The sequence below is a fragment of the Palaemon carinicauda genome, chromosome 17 (assembly GCF_036898095.1).
Source record: "Palaemon carinicauda isolate YSFRI2023 chromosome 17, ASM3689809v2, whole genome shotgun sequence".
Classification (NCBI taxonomy): domain Eukaryota; kingdom Metazoa; phylum Arthropoda; class Malacostraca; order Decapoda; family Palaemonidae; genus Palaemon; species Palaemon carinicauda.
The window spans coordinates 66,602,195-66,623,153 of NC_090741.1; the positions used below are offsets into that span (position 1 = coordinate 66,602,195).

A 20,959-nucleotide genomic window follows, 5' to 3' on the forward strand; every position below is an offset into this window, starting at 1 on the left:
TTACAAGTAATCAACAATTAAAATACTTTAAGAACAGCGACACCATCAAAACAAATCTTTCACATATATACTATAAAAATTTAAAAAATAAAAGGATGAGAAGAAATAAGATAGAATAGTGTGCCTGTGTGCACCCTCAAGCAAGAGAACACCACCCCAAGACAGTGAAAGACCATGGTACAGAGGCTGTGGAACTATCCAAGACCAGATAACAATTATATGATTTTGGAGTGTCCTTCTCCAAGAAGAGCTACTTACCATAGCTCAGGAGTTGCTTCTACCCTTACCAAGAGGAAAGTAGCCACTGAACAATTACAGAGCAATAGTTAATCCCTTAAGCGAGGAAGGATTGTTTAACACATACGAAGGTTTATGAACATATACAAAATGTCAAAGAGCGAAGAGCAATTTCTATGCACTGTGTATGATTTGAGGATTACTTTTTGCATATGCTGTAAACATTTAAAAGGTATTTTCTATACACTATAATCAGGTCGTGTTTATATCCTGTTCTGTACCGGGCTATTTGTAGATAGGTGACCTTTTCTATTCACTTTAATCCATGTCCTTGAATCAATTAAATGTCCTTAACCTTCCTCAAAAACCTTAACAATGACATGCTTTCTGAAAGGTTCATTTCAAATACATTTAGAAGGGTAGATTCCCAGTGCTTCCAAGAGATAATATTTTAATAACTGTTCGACGGAAAAAAAGGCAATACTCTTAGGCCCTGTCCACACTACCGGGCAGTCCCCGACGGGCAAACAGTGATACCAGACCACAATCGTTAGTAAGATTGAGGGTTAATTACGTCAGAAGCGGGAAAACCACAGACAGGGATCTGGCATCATAAAGTGTTGCCAGATCCCTGCCTTTAGTTTTCATGCTTCTGACGTCATCAACCATCATTTTCACTAACTGTTGTGGCCTGGTATCACTGTTTGCCCGTCGGGGACTGCCCGGTAGTGTGGACAGGGCCTAAGTGCAGCAAGTTTCTAATACTCTTGAGAGTTGAATGTTCAATACTCTCTCTAAAAAGTAAGTTCACTAGGCTCGCCAACTGGTATGTTTTCAGTTTCTCTCAGTGGAGAAAATTTACAAAAACTGGGAGGAAAGTTCATTGCTCTCGCAGAAACCATACAGAGTTTTGAGAGATGCAAGTTTCCAATGCTATTTTATAGATAAGGTTTTAAATGTGTTTAGATGTCAGTTTCAATAGTTCTACAGCACTAAGTTTTAATGTACTCTCACCAGTAACCTTTCAATGCTTCAAAAGGAGGTCTTCAAATCAATGTTTCACTTAGGTAAAATTCTAGTCTTCTGGTAGGGTTTCTAGTGCTCACAGGTGAATTTATCTTGAAGGGTTTTTGATAAGCAAATTTTTAGTACTCTCCGAAGTGTAATCCTTCAAATACTTTGAAGAAAAGAGTTTCAAGTGATCTCTGAATGGCAAGTTTCTCATGCCTTCAGCTGGGAGAGCTTTTAATGATTTTTAAGATAAACTTTCAATTACTTACTAATAACTTTTCAGTTCTTCGTCTTTTTTTTTTTCACTTGGAGAACTATTTGCTTCCAATGCTCTTTGAGAAGTAACCTTCAAGTGCTTTCGGAGGAGTATATCTTAGAAGCTCTAAAGAATGTAGATATTTAGTGCTCTCACATGAGTTACTCTCTGAGGCTAGTGTTCATTGCTACGTAAAATTTTACTTTCCAGTAATCTTTGAGAATCTTATGTTAAAAAACCTCCAAAATGTAGCTTTTCTCTTTATATGTTTAAACTGCCCAGAATCAAAAGGAAAATCAAAAGATTCAAGAGCCACTGATGGACCCAAGACAGATATCTGAAGAACTCTTGCGTAACAGATTATTTTTTGCGAGTGTTAAGACATACCAGATTCTCAGTTACAAATGGAAGAAATAAATACTAATCTCCTGGTGGTCTGGTGGTAGCGTCCTTGCCTAGGGATTTCCACACTGGGGTTCAAGCCTCGCTCAAACTCGTTAGTTCCTTTGGTCGCTGCAACCTCACCATCCTTAAGAGCTAAGGATGTGGGGTTTGGGGGTGCCTATAGGTCTATCTGCTGAGTCATCAGTAGCCACTGCCTGGCCCTCCTTGGTCCTAACTTGGGTGGAGAGGGGGCTTGGGCGCTGATTATATGTGATATGGTCAGTCTATCGGGCATTGTCCTGCTTGATAGGGCAATGTCACTCTCCCTTGCCTCTGCCATTCATGAGTGGCCTTTAAACCAAGTGAAAAGGGGGGTTTAAACTTGGAAAGAACTGTCAATAACATATGATTGCTTATTGTATTATTGCTTGGAAGACTACAGAGATTTTCCCACATCAAGAAAAACAGAGTTGTTTACTGTACTGGTGTTTGGAAGACAACCAAAGAAACCCGATTTCAAGGTATTTATCAAAACAGTGAGTAATTGGTCACAAAATCAGTATATTAAGATGAATCTGGTACTATTAGAATAGAACAGAGACATTCAATACACTGAGAGAGGGGGTGACCTCATTAGGAATAGGATATATAGAAAGGAAAAAAAAAACTGGACAACTCAATTTACACTTTTGTACCCCCTAGCCTAGAAAAGATAGTGGCATAAGTTTCTTACCCTTTAAGCATTTGAATTAAACAAAGATGTAACAATTTCCTTTTGTGTTTATTTTGCAGGAAATACAATGACCTCGCAGTATCAAGACTATAAGAATTTTGGCTGGCTTGGAGCATCCTTAGATTCCCAACCTTCACTTAAGGAAGACAGACAAGCAACAGCAGTAAGTTACCCAAAATAAAAGCAAGCTTCAAATTAAACAGTGTCAGAATAAAATCTCAAAATAGACTAAGAGCAACAGAGAAAGTTAATATATATTTTTTCTGTAGTCCGACATTTTTGTTCTATTTGTGTACCAATTAGTTATCTTTGATGAATAACCAATCACGTCTCATTGAGAGAGAAAAAAAAGTTAGGAAAGATATTGTAATTGCTAAAGGATTAGGGAAAGAAACTCTACAGTCAGAGAGAACAAGGAGCAGCTTCCCATTTTCTACAGACCTTACAACCTTGCATACTTCATGGGGCATGGCTACCAAACGCTTCTTGGTCAGGTCACGCTCTTATTTCACCCTTCTTTTTCTCGCCATCAGGCCTAAACTATGTAAGTGCATAATGCTGCTCATTCCATTCCATTAGCATTCAAAAAAATAAATAAATAAATAAAAAAAACTTACACTTTTCAATAGCATAATGAAAGAAATGGAGAAGAAGGGAGTTCATATAAATAGACAAATAGAAAAGATAAAACTCATCATCATTGAATTTTATAGACTAACAAGACCACTGACTTGAAAATAGTAGATAATTCTGCTTCATTCTCACCAACATTAAGATTTATTTTTCTCATTGCTTCAATTGCGTTGAGGAACATCACATACTAAAGGGTGCTACTACAGTGTGCATTTTTTCATATAAGCAATAACGATGATTTCTTCTTTACTGTTTTATTATCTGCCTTTTACTTTTCATACATGTTGTTTCATCTCTTACTACTCAATTGTCCAGCTTCTAGAAATTTATGCAGCTTCATTATTTACCCTTGTTTTAAAATATATCATCTGGAACAGCAAAGTGGGTCTGGATATGTGGCTCAGTGGCACGGTAAACCTACTTTTAATTAATTAATTAAGCAATAATAATAATAATAATAATAATAATAATAATAATAATAATAATAATAATAATATAAGAACAAAAATAACATACTTTTCCTACTAGGATTGTAGCTTAGCTAGTAATGATAATAATAATAATAATAATAATAATAACAATAATAATAATAATCCAATGCAATCAGTTTACATAGTTTCCCTAGTCATCTAATTATCGTTACAAAAGCCAGTAAATTGTAAAACAAATTATCAAAGATCAATGAAAGAGCAGTTTATTACATTTTACGCTGGGATCGCACAGAGTTACAGAGGAAATAAGTACCTTGCATAAGGGTGAGGTATTTATGATGGTGCAAATTGGTCATTGTAAGTGCAGAAATAAGAAAGCTAAATTCTAATTAGTCAATTATATTGCTGGTTGGTTTTGCTTTTATGCTTAAAGTTGGGGCATTGGGATTTCCTTAGTTGTGATGATAAGGTAGACTTTGGGGTGGTGGCTACTCGTCGTTTTCTCTCTCTCTCTCTCTCTCTCTCTCTCTCTCTCTCTCTCTCTCTCTCTCTCTCTCTCTTGCATGAGGGTACACTCGGGCACACTATTCTATCTCATTTCTCTTCCCCTTGTTTTGTTAAAGTTTATATACTTTATATAGGAAATATTTATTTCAATGTTACTCTTCTTGAAATATTTTATTTTTCCTTAAGTTCCCCTTCCTCACTGAGCTATTTTCCCAGTTGGACCCCCCCGGCCTTATAGCATCCTGCTTTTCCCAATAGGGTTGTAGCCTAGCAAGTAATAATAATGATAATAATAATTTATCACTGACCGATTTCTTGATTTTTTCTTTCTTTTTTCATTCCTTGTTGCTGTATGATAGATTGCTCAGGGGATGGTGAAGCTGGTTATTACCTTCCTCTCCTTTCTCTTTTCAAGGCATTAAGACATCGACCGATTTCTCTTGATGAGAGTCAGGAGAATTTAAATTTCAGTGTTGATAAAAGGCCCCTTGTAGGGAATAAAGAAAGCACACGAACCAATAGTCTGAAGCTGTGTCGAGGAACTTCACACCCATAAACAGTTCCTCAATCAAGTCTTCTTTGATGTTCTTAACCACAAGAAGGAAACTGGAAGAAAAATAAATTCTATAGTTAAGTGGTTGTCATCCATCCAGTGAACTTGCAATATTTTGTATGAAGCCATTTTTTAAAGGACGTCTCTGGTGTCACTTGGCTGTTCTTCATAAAGAGATGGCTGATATTCATGTTTCTGTAGATGATGTGATTGACCCTCTCACCTATTGTTGGTGCAATGTTTCCTTTACCTCCATGATTATCTTTTTATATTGCATGTAATTCACATAACAAATTCTGATGGTCTCACTTTGTCTTTAGTGACGATGTTTCGTTGGTATGCTGTTTATTAATGGTAATTCTGGTATTTTGTTCGAGAAACTAATGTCATAAATTACCTATGCTGACATCTCAATTTTCTCCATACATAACAATATGCAATTGCTCAATGAATAAAGGTATCCATCAAAGAATTCTTTTCCCTGTCTAGACCACTGACTGGATCTATCTAGGCATAGGCAAGGTCTTTCTGACTTTCTGTAGGTTTCAGTGGCATACCCCATCATGATCTTCTTAATGTAGGCTATACACCCAGGGAAGGTAGAGCACTACCAAGGTTCTGCTTACAGTTGAAGCAAAAGACAAGGTTTCCATGTATACCCAAGATCAGAGTATCTATACTCCTAAATAATTTACACTGGATGAAGACATTGGAAGACACCCCGCCCCCTTTTAACCTATACCACCAACACAACCAAGGAAATCTAAAAAAAAAAAAAAGCATCCAATAATAAAAAACAAACAGTCAATTCAGATAACCTGGTTCTCCACTGACCACAATCTTTCCACTACCACAACTGATATCTCTATCTCTAGGCATTGTACTTAGTTCGTTTTTATAACTTTGTAGATTATTACCTTTCTGTTAATAAAATATAAAAGATAATAAGCAGCTATTACAACAAAATAAATATTCTCATGACCTTGGGAGCCTATTTTACCACTCATTTCCTAATATGAAAATATAAGATGAATGGAGACTATTATAAAACTGAATGGCACTGAAAAATTTGTTTTTTATAGTACAGTGAACTCTCGTTTATCGCGGTAGATAGGTTCCAGACGCGGGCGCGATAGGTGAAAATCCGCGAAGTAGTGACAGCATATTTACCTATTTATTTAACATGTATATTCGGACTTTTAAAACCTTCCCTTGTACGTAGTACTGTTAACAAACCACCCTTTAATGTACAGAACACTTAATGCATGTACTACAGCACCCTAAACTAAAACAGGCACAAATATTAAAGGCGATTTTATATCATGTGTTTCCTAAACACCTAAAAAGCACGATAAAAAATGGCAACCAATGTTTTGTTTACGTTCATCTCTGATCATAATGAAGAAACAAACTCATTTAGTGTACACATATATGTACGTATAGGTTAGTTTTTGCATCGATTATATTGATTATACAGTACTGTATGTTGATTTTTTTATTACCAATGTTTTAGTTTACGTATTTTTCTTAGGACTTCCAAATGAAATCTTTTTCTTTATGACGCCGCCTGAAACGACGGCGTGTACGCTCAGTAAACAACCACGCTCAGAACAAACAAGGCATTTAACGCGCATGATGATAGTGATAAATAATGATACAGTACATACAGTATTTACAGTAAAAGCATTTACAAAATACATGTATGTTACCTTACAAATATAAATTATACAGTACTTGTACGTAGCAAAGCAGGAAAACAATTTGAGAGAGAGAGAGAGAGAGAGAGAGAGAGAGAGAGAGAGAGAGAGAGAGAGAGAGAGAGAGAGAGAGAGAGAGAGATTGTTTTACGTACGTAAATGTAAATTTTAAACAAAAAAAATATGATAGGTTACAACATGTAGACTTTTAAAACCTTCCCTTTAACTTAATGCATACAGTACGTACATTACTAAACTATAAAACAGGTTAAAGTAAAAAATAAAGATTGTTACTGTACTCACCACGAAAGAAGTTCAAGAAAAACTTGAATGACGATGGCGATGAATTTGCTGCACAGTAGAAATGATGATGATGAAGCTGATGATGTGTTCTACTGTGCAGTCAATGATAGTATTTTACGTCTCTTCAGACGGAGGTGTCTTTTCCTGGGACACCTCTTCAACTTCTTCAATTTCTTCCGAAGGCGTACTAGCAGGAGGAACTGGCTCTTTTTTGCGAGGCTGGAAGAACATTGTGATCGGAAGTTGTTGCCGCTGCTTCTTTTTTCGATCCAAGAGCATCCTGTAGGGAGTCGTGATGTCATCGACCTTATTTGAGAATTGCATCGAGCGAACCATATCCTCGTCCCACTCTTGTAACATTTCTTTCGCCTCCTTCATATGGTTGCAGAACTTGGCAAGCCGTTCTAATGTTAAGCCCGTTTCTTCGACATTTTCTTGGCTCTCTTCCTGGGTACCCTCACTCTCTTCCTCACTTGCCAATTTCGTCAGGTCTTCGAGGTCTGCGTCAGTTAGGGGCTGGGAATGGCAGTCCAACAACTCGTCGACGTCTTCAGTCGTCATGTCGCCAAACCCGTCACCTCCAATTATGGCAGCCAACTGCACAGATTTCCGTATTGCAGAGTGTTGGATTTCCGACGGAGTAAATCCCTTGTCGTCGTAAACAATATCGGGCCACAGCTTCTTCCAGCTCGCATTTACGGTTGCAGGTTTCATCTCTTGAAGTGCCTTTTGAATATTCTGCAGGCACGTGGCTATGGTGTACTGCCGCCAGTACGCCTTTAAGTTGAAATCTTCATCCTCGTCATCTTGGGCAGCATCCACACACGCAACGAGGTCCGCCAAGGTATTCTTCGTGTAGAGGGCCTTGAACGCCCTGATAACCCCCTGGTCCATTGGTTGAATTAATGACGTGGTGTTGGGTGGCAGGAACTCAACCTGAACGCCCTCACGCGACAGGTCAGTTGCGTGTCCACCAGCGTTATCCATAAGGAGAAGGATCTTGAATGGCAAGCCCTTCTCTAAGAGATATTCATGGACTTGCGGGATGAAACACTGGTGGAACCAGTTGGAGGTCAGCATCTTCGTAATCCATGCTTTTTGATTATGCATCCAGTACACGGGAAGGAGATTCTTATTTTTATTTTTCAAAGCGCGAGGATTTTTCGACTTATAAATAAGCCCCGGCTTTAACAAAAATCCAGCAGCATTGCCACACATCACGAGGGTAACGCGATCCTTGAATGCCTTAAAGCCAGAGGCTTTGGCTTCCTCTTTGAACAGGAAAGTTCGCGACGGCATTCTCTTCCAAAACAAGCCGGTTTCATCCATATTAAAGACTTGTTCCGGCTTGTATCCACCTTCAGCGATAATGTTCTTGAAAGTCTGGTTCACGTAAGTTTCAGCAGCGGCAGTGTCAGCGGAAGCAGACTCCCCATGCAGGGAAACGCTTTTCAGGGCGAAGCGTTTCTGAAACTTCGCGAACCATCCTTTGCTTGCGGAAAAACGTTTCTAAGGCTGGGAATCAGTGGATGTCCCTGGTTGAGGATCATCTGCATCATCATCATCTTCAGCATGGTTGCCGTCGTCGTCTTTAGGTTCCTTTGCAGCAAAATTCTCATATAAGCTCAAAGCCTTTGTTTGGATGGTGTTCGTATCCAACGCTATGTTCTTCTTCCGGCAGTCGGCAATCCACACAGCTAAAGCACCTTCCATGCGTACGATCGTTTTATTACGCGTAGTAACGACTCGCTTCGCTGATCTGCTAAAGGTGATTGCAGCAGTCTTTCTAATGTTCGCCTCGTCCTTCTTGATGTAGCGAACGGTGGATTCGTTGATGCCAAAATGGCGGCCGGCGGCCGCGTAACTTCTACCATCTTTTAACATGTCGAGAAGCGTAACCTTCTCAGCTATCGTCATCATCCTTCGGTGGCGTTTAGGCTCACTACCAGCCTTACTAGAAGCAGAACGCTTGGGAGGCATTGTAACAGAAAGTTCAACAAAAAGTTCAACTTAAAACAGTCGCACACAGCACAGATTAAACTTTACAAACTTAAGAACGTCTACTCAGCAATACGCGGAAAGAGAAAGTGAACGATCCAGCCCCGCGAGAACTTTGATGCTGCGGGTAGAAGATGCGGGCAAAACACCAATCACAGGCTAGATAACAAAACTTGAGTTTTGATTCGTCATCTATCAGCGCTTGAACCAATCACAACCCGTCTTACAGTACTATGGCGCGTTGGTTACTCATAGAAGATGCCCCCGCGCATACTGAACGTACGTAGATTAAGTACAATACCGTAATAATAATAAATAATGATAATAATACTGTACAGTAATAATAATAATAATAATGATTAATAATAATAACAATAATAATTTTATTAACAACAACAACAATAATAATAATAATAACAATAATAATAAAAATTTACGTACGCTATTTTACGCCTCTCTCTCTCTCTCTCTCTCTTTCTCTCTCTCTCTCTCTCTCTCTCTCTCTCTCTCTCGTACGCTTACAGTATTCGAAATGTGATTTTTGCAACAAAGAATATTATTGGATGCAGTACTGTACTACGTACGTATACATACAAAAGATTCATGGAAAAGAAGCACATCCATTACAGTACACACCATTCTAATATGGTATGACTGCATCTGATTTGCGTTTCATGTTCGATTTAATTTTACTACGTACTGAATTATCGTATGATCACATTCTCTTTTCGTGTTTTATTTCTTTCTGTGCTGAATTATATATCATATGTAATGCAATGAACAATCAGTAAGAGCAGATATTACTAATTACAGTATTAATGGAATTACAGGTAACAAAATATCGTATTTGGTTGTCTTCAGATTTCGCGGTATTTTCGAATTTTCCGGAAAATCCGCGATATGTATATATATATGGGTTATGGGAAAACCCCGCGAAGTGGTGAATCCGCGATTGTCGAACCGCGAAGTAGCGAGGGTTCACTGTATCACCAACACAGTGGGGTTAATTAAAAATAATAATTCTAATAATTATGACAACTGAAACCCTAAAATATAATAGAGTAATGTTGATAACTAAATGGACCAAACTTCATACCAAAGATTACGGGTATGACATAAAGCGGGTGTCCATAACTGTATACCCACTGGAAAGTGGTTCGTCATCTCTCCATACTTTCGATCAAACTGTGTGCTCAAGAGGTACTCAAATCAATATTAAGAAACGAAAATAATTTTTTCCTATTATTTAGCGTTGACTTAGGCATCTTGCTACAAGCCATTTATCAAGATGTATAATCTAACTCTAAATCAGATCAAATTATTACTTTCACTGTCTTTCGCCAATCTGGAGGCCTCTCAATCCCACTGTATGAATACAGGTCTGAATACTCACTGAGTGACTGTGCAGTGGGTTCACAGGTATGAAAACCTGGCTCACTTAGTTCTTGAATTTTCCATTCCCCTCAGAATAAACTGCTTGTTGTAGAATAAAAATGATAATGATGATAATAATGCCTCTTCTCTCCTACATTTGCGACTGTTTTAAACAAATATGCATAAACATTGCTTATCATGAGAGCCACTGCTTAAATTAGTCTATGATTGATGCTGAATATTTCCATATCTACTATTTTCCTGACATGCCGAAAACCTCTTGATCTTTGAGATCGATGATCAAGATTCCATTCTCTTTTTCAAACAGCCACCTAACAGCATCCACTCACACCATATACCAAATATATATTGTTTGGACATCAACAATCAATGACTAAATCAGTGTGGTAACTGCTTCTTTCACTGGTCCCTATCTTCCCGCTTTCAAAGATGTTGACACTTAATTATGGAGAAGTGCATCACTGCCACTTTCCCTCTTCATTGTTTATCTCTTATCCCTTTGGCCAAGACTTTACAAAGATGGGTCAACACTTACGGGCTGCAAGTGTATGTGCGTGCGCAGATTTCCCGGACCTTGTTTCCGGACGGAGGCTCTTAGATAGTAGGTCATAGCCCCAAAGGGTAAAAGACCCGACCGGTGTGGCCAGGGTCTTGCAAGGTTCTCAGCCCAAAGAGAAGTCCTTGCTGTTGGTTTTGCTCAGCCCCGAGCGAGCCTTGTAATTAATGCTTATGGGAAACTGGTAAACATGTGCTCTCGATGATCAGTTTGCAAACTTAAGACATCATGACCGGTAGCAGCAGGGAGCAGGCAAGGGAGGTCCAACCCATAGTGGTTTGTTGGCAAAAATAAACCAGGTCTCATTGGGTAGCCAGAAGGAAGACAGTTGAGGACTGAACCTCTGTGTCCAAGATTGCAAAAGCCCGTGCCTGTCCGGAAGGGCCAGGGAATCTACAACAACAACATTCCCTAAGATGGCAGCTATGTCAGATTAAGCCTGAAATAGCATAAGATCGTTGACTATATTTAATAAATCACCATTTTTCGCTTTGAAATGCCATCAAATTTACTGAAGTCATTAAACGAGGATTTCCACCTTGTTATGCCATTTCATCAGATTGCATTTTTAGTACTGTATTTCTATGATAACATAAAGCTCCTTATAAAACTTTTTGAAAACAATCCCTTGGTAATTTACAAATAATAACTCATGGGAAAAAAATAATTTGCTTTCCTTTCTCCGGGAGAAATTCCAATCTTTTAAGTCAAATTTGAATTTCTTAAAAATAATGCCCTAGTTATCGTAGGCAGAATCTCATGAAAACCAATTTGTTAATCTTAATAAAAATGCCTGTGCATTTCTATTTCTAAGATGAAAACCTTCTAAACCTAAACAATAAAAAAAATTACTTCTTTCCAATAGACATGTGCTCCTCGATGGGAGAATCAATACTATATGACACGGAATCTCATGAATGGAGCATGTTACTGGCTTAATGCTTCACTCCAAGATGCACCAGCCCACAAATTCATACCTCTCCTCAATAGTGGTAAGTTGAGAGATTTTTGTCTATAAACCCAAATATTTCATTTGACATACAGTGTGATGATATGTATTTAGTCTGTACGAAATATTACTATTGATATGCTTAACCGTTCCTGTATTTAACCGGGGCAACTATCCCACAATCCTTCTTTGTGAATGACAGAGCTTTCAGAATACTATATAAAAGAAACATAAATTTTCTTGGTAAATATACTGAGAAATTAAATATATTAAAAATCAAGATCTTAACTTTTAAGCCACCCTTGAGAACAGAATAACTTACCATAAGTACAGTTGAATGATTATCTTAATTTGACCAATTCTTAGACAATATCTAAAAAAAAAACAGAGTGGGACTAAAGTGACTCCTACTAATAGGTGACTGGTGTTTTTCTACCACAAAAGGTCCTCCAAGCATTTTCTTGAGGCATCAGCTTAAATTTTTTCCTGTAGAGCTGCTGTTTATCTGAGCATCAATACTTGTAGCTGAAATTAATCTAACCTGAAGGAGCTTTATGAAGTACATTTCTTCAGTGTCTGATCAGTAATTACAACAGCTTTACCAAAGGATCTGAGCATCACCAATGAATTATGGATTGAAATCTTGTTATCCTATCCTCTGGTAGGTAACCCGATAACATGTCTGTGCCGATGGCCATTAATAATTTCCACTGAAAGAAAGGAAGAAGCATGTCTGACTATGTCTTTGGTGTCCCAGGGTTTGACAGACTTGATATGATAAAGTCAGGTGTCTCTGTTCTGCTGTCCCCAGCACCACAAAAAGCTAGGCATTTAGGTATCTATAAAGCCTTAGGCCAATTCAATTCGCCTATACAGCCACTACTGTCAAGGTCCATCTAAATCATTGGGAAATAGTTACAGGCCAAAACATAGGACTTGAAACTAGAGTATCTTTTCATTGGAACTGAAGGCTGTCGGGGTGGCGATGAATTTGTGATAGAATTTAATGGTTCCCATCTCTCCATCCTAAGCCTAATTTCAATAAAGATTTCCATGACAGTTGTAGCTAATGGCAGGTCAAACACATAGTTAATCTGGTTATCTCTGAAGGAAAAAAATTAATCCATTGCAGAAATGATTCTACTAATAGAAAATTAAAGAAACTGTTAGTAACGATACAATACTGGAGAAAATCAAAGAGGAAACGTTACTGGAGGCACGTAATAAGGGAAGGAAAATATTCAACTTCCTTTTGTCAGCCAACAAGTGTTACCATCTTATACGAAGAGAGGTGGTTTTCTGCTTCGTCTTGATTGGTAACAGTGGTGTTAATAAATAGATTTGAAGAAAGAATGGCTCTCCCTTACTGAATTCAGGCTGACTGTTTTACTTCATGGAGGTTGAAGAAAGTAACGTAATCTTGTCACTGCCCACCAAAGCACTAGAGCTTAGGCTTAAGGGGTTATGATTAATGGAAGTTTCTTCAGGGTGATAATTTTCTAAGTACTCTCACTGAACTAGTTGCCATCGAGGTCAATGGTAGAAGTACTGCACTTGAGATAGTGCAAGCTACTGATTGGCTCTATACATGGAAAAAATAGTCACGAATGCTAATTGTGCCTCAATTGGTGTCCCTGCAATATTGTGGGAGCAATCATGATCACAGTCAATTAAGGATGAAACAAGTCTAAAAATGATTGTGTTAGAATCTTCGTTATCACAGTCTCAGTATCTACTGGTATTATAACTTTGATTCTTCTTACTGAAAGACACAACCTTTGATGAGGAAGACCCAACCAAATTTTCAATCCATACAGATTCCTTAGTGGCTGAAAATTAATCTTTGTCAGTAGAGTAACCATTAATAGGGTTACCTGAAGATGGTGAATGTCCGCAACTAGGCCTATGAAATGGAATGTCTTCAGGTGGTGGTAATATGTTGACTGTGGCCACAGGCATGGTAACATCTGGAGGAGCAATCTCAATCTGTAAAGTGTCCATCGTCATGTGGCAGTTGCTACTTGATTCATAGTCACTGCAAAGAGGAGGCCACTGATTGGGGAAAGCAGAACATTCATATCAATGCTTTGTGTCAGATGTATCTGCCTCAGGTCAACCATGGACAAAGTGTACCTTTAAACAAACCATATATAAGAACTCACTCATCATGGTAACAATTACTAAATGAAGGACAAGCAGCAAAATAGTTGAATACATATGGCAGTCAGAGGGAAATGTAGGAGTTAAGTGAACAGGGAGAGTAAGGAACACAGATGAGAGGGAAGGGTAGCTACCAGGCAAGACAGAACAGCAGTCTGAAAGATCTGTAAAAGAGCAGGCTGTCAAAAAAGATGACTTTCTAGTGGATCTGGAGATAGAGACTGAAGCAAAGAACATGGCAGCAGCAGCAATCCTTAAAATCCTCTCTTGTTGCATATAAGAACCAATGATTAGATGACTACTTGTGGCTCATCTAGCAATTGAAGACAAGTAATTAAACCTGAACAAAACAACTGCTAAAAATGAGGTGAGGGCCTTTAATGATAGAAGATATAAATCAACGAGAGACTATACCCAGGAGTTAGCAGCAAAATACCAAATTGAAGATGATACTAAATCATAAATTCATACTCAAATGCTATGTTTGAAACTATATACAAAACTAAAAATGCAAACTGGACTGAAGAAAACATAGCAAGATATAATTTTTCAGGATAAATCAAAAGTTAAATCTTGATAGATATGTAACCTAATGAAGCACAAAAATGATCTTACAGTAGCATACCTAATTTGGGAAACTACATATATTTCAAAGTTTCTGATAATAAAACCAAAGTAAAAAGGGGGCTGTGAAGTACTCTAAGATCATGCTTTAGAGCTATAATTCTTGTAATCATGTTCAATATCTGTGATTTATAATTCTTTCTAATCCTTACATTTCAAGTTTTTTTTTTTTTACTAAATTTTAATTCCTATTCAATGTATGCTAATGCAGCAGCAATCTAGAGCAAACAAATCATTCCAATATCTTAAATGAAATAAGATAATTATGAATAGTAATGAAATCTGTAAAGTATACTCTAACAAGTTATTCCTGTTCCCTTTTCAGCTAAGCAGACATACCACACTCGTGGTAGGAATCTGTTCTATTATTCACATGGACAGGCTGGGATATCCATTCACTTTCCAGATACTCCAAACGAAATGCTTATTGGTGCTCCAGGAATCTTCAATTGGCAAGGCAAGTTTCACGGTTTTTTCAACTGTGGGTTGAAATTTTGCAAACTTTTTTATTAAAAGTTAAAGTTGCAGGTTTTAGGTCTCCACTCAGACGATCTACATCATTCTGCTCGGGCGACCATAAGCCAGTAGGGACTATCACTAGCCCCCTCTAACCTCCCCCCCACAAGGGACCACCCTGGGGAGTACCCCCTGGTAGAAGGTCTCACGATATCCACGTCCTAGCGGGGGGCGCAAAATCGGGACCTCTGAAACAGAAGCCCACGACGCTACCAACCTAGCTAACCTGATCATTAGTCCAGAAGCCAAGAGATAGAAAGAAAATGGGGAGAGGGAGTGCTTAATAAGGAATGTTCAATAGCACTCTCTAATAAGGAATTTATTAGAATGTCAGTCAGGTCCTCCTCATCTACAGATTCATCATTCAAGGTTCACTTATTTTCAGACAGCAAAATATGAACCACTGTCAAAAATTATATGTTCAAATTCAATCAGCTGTGCTGCTTACAGCTCAGAAAATTTTCAAAATTTCATGACATTCATTTTCTCACAAACTCACAACCAAGCAAGCAAGAAAGCCATTCTGCCCATCCTCAAGGTATATTTGTGCTAACTGCAATCTGACTAAGTTTGCCCTACAAACAAAGAGAATCCAACTACCTTGTGAACCATTATGTATCAAATAGGGCCTTTAAACATGTTGCATGTGAATTGAGTCTCTTTGCAAAGCCCGGGTGCCTTCATTGGTTGTTTTCTCTTGTGGATAGGGGGAAAAATCTCAAGTTAATGAAAAAATGGAAACTAATGTGCTGAAGATGTCAGAAAGTATAGGAAGAATGAATATTTGACAAGACAAATTCTTAAGAAAAGGAAAGAGATAAGCACAAGCAATGATGAGGTGAGTGCAATGGTATGTGATAAAGTGCTAGTAAAACACAAAAGGCTTTGAATTTGTGGAATGCAGACATGACCAGATGAAGAACTTCCATTGATTCCCATATGTTATGATGGAAAGTCTTAAAACATCTTAGATATTTTACCAGTAGAGTAGTAGTATTGTAGGTACATGAGAAAGAAAAAAGCCTTTCATAGCATGTAAGGGATAGGTTGATAGGTTCAGAAAGCAATATAATTTGAATGTGAAAATTATGGCAGAATCAGTAAGCTGGAATAAGGTAGCTACAGGCATTTATCTGGTCAGGTCAAGAGCAATAATGGAGGCTACAAACGTAAGCAAGAGTTTAACTATGATGAGACGAACCTCTTCTAATAAAACAAATAAAATGGACCTACATCCACGAAAATACGAAGCAGACACCCTAATTTAAAGCAAGAAATAGACAGGCCCCAGTTTTATGACAATACTGCCGGCTACACAATAAAGCCATTCATTATGTATTGAGTGAAAAAACCTGGATGCTTCAAAATGCAAAGAATAAACACATGCTTTATGTTTTCTGGCAACACAATGCCACTACATAAGTCATTGTATTATAGTCTAAGCAGTGATTTCATAAATATTTCATTCCTAAACCGAATGTGTATCTCAAGTAGGAAGCTCTGCCTTTCAAGGTGATGCTCTGGATTGATTTCCCAGACATCCTCTGGACATCATCATGGAAAATGAAAATATACATATTGAATTCCCATCTACAAATATGATATAACTTCTGCAACCTCTGAAAGAAGGTTTTATCAAATGCATAAAACCCTACTACACTTGGCAAGTGTTTGAGGTCACCCATATAGCTCTCGATGCAGACTCACATATGAACATAATGGACTGCTGAAAGGAGCTAACAATTGCCAGTGCTGCTTCATCTATGAAGGGAGCAATGAACAAGTTAAAGCCTTAAACCATCAATGTCTGCAAAATGAATTTGTGGAATGTCATCAATTATTTTAAAGGCTTCCCAGACATGGATGGCATTGTCAGGAAGATACTCCACTCAGCATGATAACTCAGTGGGAAAGAATGAGGTATATTAGATGAAGAAGTCATTACACATTCAGGAATACCAGAAAGTTCTGCAAGTCATCAACAGAAGAGTAGGAGGAAATTAACCGGCAGAATTGGATATAGTACAGCATGGTATTAATGTTATCTCTTAACTGAATTACTCTGCAGCAGTCATTTTATTATTATTATTATTATTATTATTATTATTATTATTACTAGCCAAGCTACAACCCTAGTTGGAAAAGTAAGATGCTATAAGCCCAAGGGCTCCAACAGGGAAAAATAGCCCAGTGAGGAAAGGAAATAGGGAAATAAATAAAAGATGAGAATAAATTAACAATATATCATTCTAAGAACAGTAACAGCGTCAAAACAGATACGTCTTATATAAACTATTAACAACGTCAAAAACAGATATGTCATATATAAACAATAAAAAGACTCATGTCGGCCTGGTCAACATAAAAACATTTGCTCCAACTTTGAACTTTTGAAGTTCTACTGATTCAACTACCCGATTAGGAAGATCATTCCACAACTTGGTGACAGCTGGAATAAAACTTCTAGAATACTGTGTAGTATTGAGCCTCATAATGGAGAAGGCCTGGCTATGAAAAAGCAGAGAAAACTGCTGAGTATCACGACGTTCGTCCCAAAGATAGAGAAAGAAAGGGTTAATTACTAGTACTGGTACAATAGACATTTTACTACTGACACACAAATCTCTGCACCATCTGCTCCCAACAAGCAATCCTCTGCATTAACTGTTCTTCACAACATTCTTCATTCAATAGCTATTCAAGTGTCCTCTATTTCTCCAATCAACTTTTCTGATATTTCATCTGTGGATCAATATCAAAACCCACCTTCACAATGCCTACGCTATCATTTATATTCACATCATCAAGATAAGAATTATATAATCGTCACCTCATAATCATCATGAATCACAGCATCAATGAGGAAGAACAGAGGAGTTGGTGAGTACCAGAGTAACCTAGAGTATTATTTCATTCAGAACTTACAGTAAGTTACGACGGAAATCTGTTCCAACATGTAACTCACGTTTGGACAAAAGTCGGAAAAAAAACTAAATACGTACGCACCGAAGTCACTTACCTATCGTAATGCAGTAGTCATCATAATCTAGGACATAAAAACACACTTTCTGACATGAAAACATAACTAGGAATATAAAAACCACGGAGGAATAAAATATAAAAATAAAATGAAACAATAACAAAAAAATAAATAACATTCCTTATATTCCTAGTTCCTAACTGCTCACTCTGCAAAATAAGTTTGCGGGCACTTACTTGATAGTTAAGTGGGAAGCTCCTAAGCTTATACTTATTACTGTAATTGAGCTTTTTTACCTGTACCATAAACGTTACTTAATGAAAACCTTAATTTTTAATTTTATCCCATTCTACCTTGAAATCAATTAGGATAATACCTTGTTATCAGTTTTGACAACCTATTGTGCTAAGTTTGGCATTTTTAAATTCTTCTTTCAGATGCTCCTTTATTGGATACCCCCAAAGAACTAACAGTCTCTCGATCTCAATAATGAGATTACTACACTGCTTCATAATCATTGTTAATTTCAAAGGTACAAGGTTACCTCTTCTTACCACATTCTACTAACCCGCTACCTTATTAATGATTCCACAGTTTTTTTTTCCTGTTTGTTATTGTAGGAAAAGGAATTCAATTCCCTTGCCTCTCTCACTAATTCTTGCCGTACCAGCTCAATTTCTACCAAATATTTTTCAAAACAATTTGGTACCTACACATCATAAAACCAAACAAAGATACATTTTAACTCCTTCAAATTCTACCATATCAACCATTTTCAAAATCTTGGATTAAGTCAGAACTGAAGAGGTTTGTCTACTCTATTTGGCCAACTGAACATATGAAGTTCTTGGTATCAATAGGCCTATGGTGTGTTCATCCTGTGGTGCAACACTTTAAGGTCTCCTAGGCATCAGAGGGAAGGAGGATATGGATAGAGTACAGGGTAGAAAGTTTTTTTAAAAGGTTGGAGAGCCAGTGGCTTTGATGATTAAAACAAGATGATTCCCAGGTAGCATTCATTCAAATAATTACTGGGTAGTGAAACTGCAGAAGGTTTTCAGACACCAGACAGGCAAAAAAAATTAAAATGCTTCATTATGAGAGGCACTCAAAAAGACTTGAATCATACTGTACTCGAATAGGTAGAAAGAAGGACTCTGGGGACTTCTTTTATGGGGGGGGGGGGGCTTGAGACTAATTTGATCATAGTTCTAGCTATCCTAAAGTACTATTAGAAAAGTGTTAAAATAATGCAGGCTTACTCATAAATTCCAATTCATATTGTAGAAGTTAAGAGGCAATAACATTCAAATACTTTATAGAAAGAATCAATATCTTATCTATTTTCATACTACTTAACATATTATTTGATTATCATGAAATCTTGAGTATAATTTTTCATATCTAATTAAAATTTTGCTTTTAATTATCAAGCTGATTTTATTCCATGGATACAACGACTAAATTGGTGTACTGTTCTGTAACTTTTCTCTTTTTTTTATTCCATGCAGGTTCAGTTATTCTCATGAAAGATTCTAACCCGGACCCAGATGCGAATACCTCTCGTCAACCAAGTCCAAAAGTGCCAGAAACTATGATGTTTACTTCTTTGAGAGTGCCTAATCCTTACTACACAGCTAGCATCGAAGACTTTGATCTATTTGGATATGCTGTGACATCTGGTAGATTCTTCAACAAGGACGAACTGCTTTATGCCACAGGAGGTCCAAACTCAGCATCTGCTCATGGCAAGGTATTGTAATGTGGGTTAAGATTTGGAATATAGTGCAGTACAAATATACAGTACAGACTATGCATGTGTGTTATCAGGTAAATTCTTCTTGAAAATTTAGCAATCCTACAGCAAGATAATATTCTAGCATAATTCATTAAGATAAGTCGCCTATACAGTATGGTAGTATATTTATCAGTCTATTTCACTTCTTAATTTCAATACTTAACATAAATTCATTTGCTACATGATCCCAAAGTGTGAGCTTCTCAACTAGAAAATTTTACCTCATGTTTACCTTAGAGGTACTACTTTACTTTACTTTGACGGTTGCTTTTCCGGTCCCATACAGCAGGGGGACCCCACTCTCTACAGGACCTTTACTGTCGTTATATCTTGTTCATTCTGAGTATTCACCGTTTCATATTACGTATTGCTCATTTACTGTTAAATCATCACTGTCATACGACTCATGGAATAGGAAAGTCTTCAGTTTCCCCCTGAAAGCCTTAATATCTTCAATCATTCGAATGTCTCGTGGGAGCTTACTGTACAGTCTCGAGGCCACATATTCAAAGGCTCTGGAGCCTACAGTAGACATATATCTAGGTTCCAATAGTTTGAAACCATCTGTAACTATTCTCATGTTGACATGATTTGTTGGCTGCGCAATATGTAGCAATTTTCTTGAGTATTTTGGACGACCGGTTCTGATAACTTGGTGGGTTATTGTACATATTTTAAATTCAATTCCTGCTTTAATCCGCAGCCAGGGTAAATCAATTAGTATAGGGTGATCTTTTCTCTAAGTGGGACACCTTTTATCAGTCTTGCTCCTCTGTTTATTATGTTTTGTAATTTCTTAAGTTGCACTTTTGGTAAATTGTAATAGATGGAGTTGCAGTACTCAATCCTGGTAATAACACAGTTTATCACAAGTTTTTTTTACAGAATTTTCGTCCAGGTACTTTTTTATAAAAGCAATATTTCTTAGATGATAACCGACAGTTTTTACTACATTATTTATTTGGGCATTGAGAGACAAGTTATAGTCAAGAAATACACCTAAATCAGGAATTTTACTAGATATTGGAACCGAGTCATTATTTATGTTCATTTGAATATCACCCAAGCTTCTCACGCTGTTTCTCTTACCCACCACCATGAACTCAGTTTTGTTCTCATTTAATTTTACCTATTTAATTGTCATCCATTTTCTACCAATATCAAGGATTCGGTTTAGAATTTCAGTAGTGTCCTCTATAGCATTTATGAAGAAGTAAAATTGTGTGTCATCCGCAAAT

General features: G+C 37.4%; 1 protein-coding gene across 2 annotated transcripts in view; it reads left to right on the plus strand.

Moving 5' to 3' along the window:
• The window catches only part of LOC137656839 (integrin alpha-PS3-like), a 114,799-nt gene that overhangs the window by 20,018 nt on the left and 73,822 nt on the right, over nt 1-20,959 (plus strand). For both annotated transcript variants that reach the window (XM_068391171.1, XM_068391173.1), the window contains exons 4-7: nt 2,681-2,784; nt 11,560-11,686; nt 14,753-14,884; nt 19,435-19,676. In XM_068391171.1, coding sequence (XP_068247272.1) covers nt 2,681-2,784; nt 11,560-11,686; nt 14,753-14,884; nt 19,435-19,676 — 605 coding nt within the window. The remainder of the gene's footprint in view (nt 1-2,680; nt 2,785-11,559; nt 11,687-14,752; nt 14,885-19,434; nt 19,677-20,959) is intronic.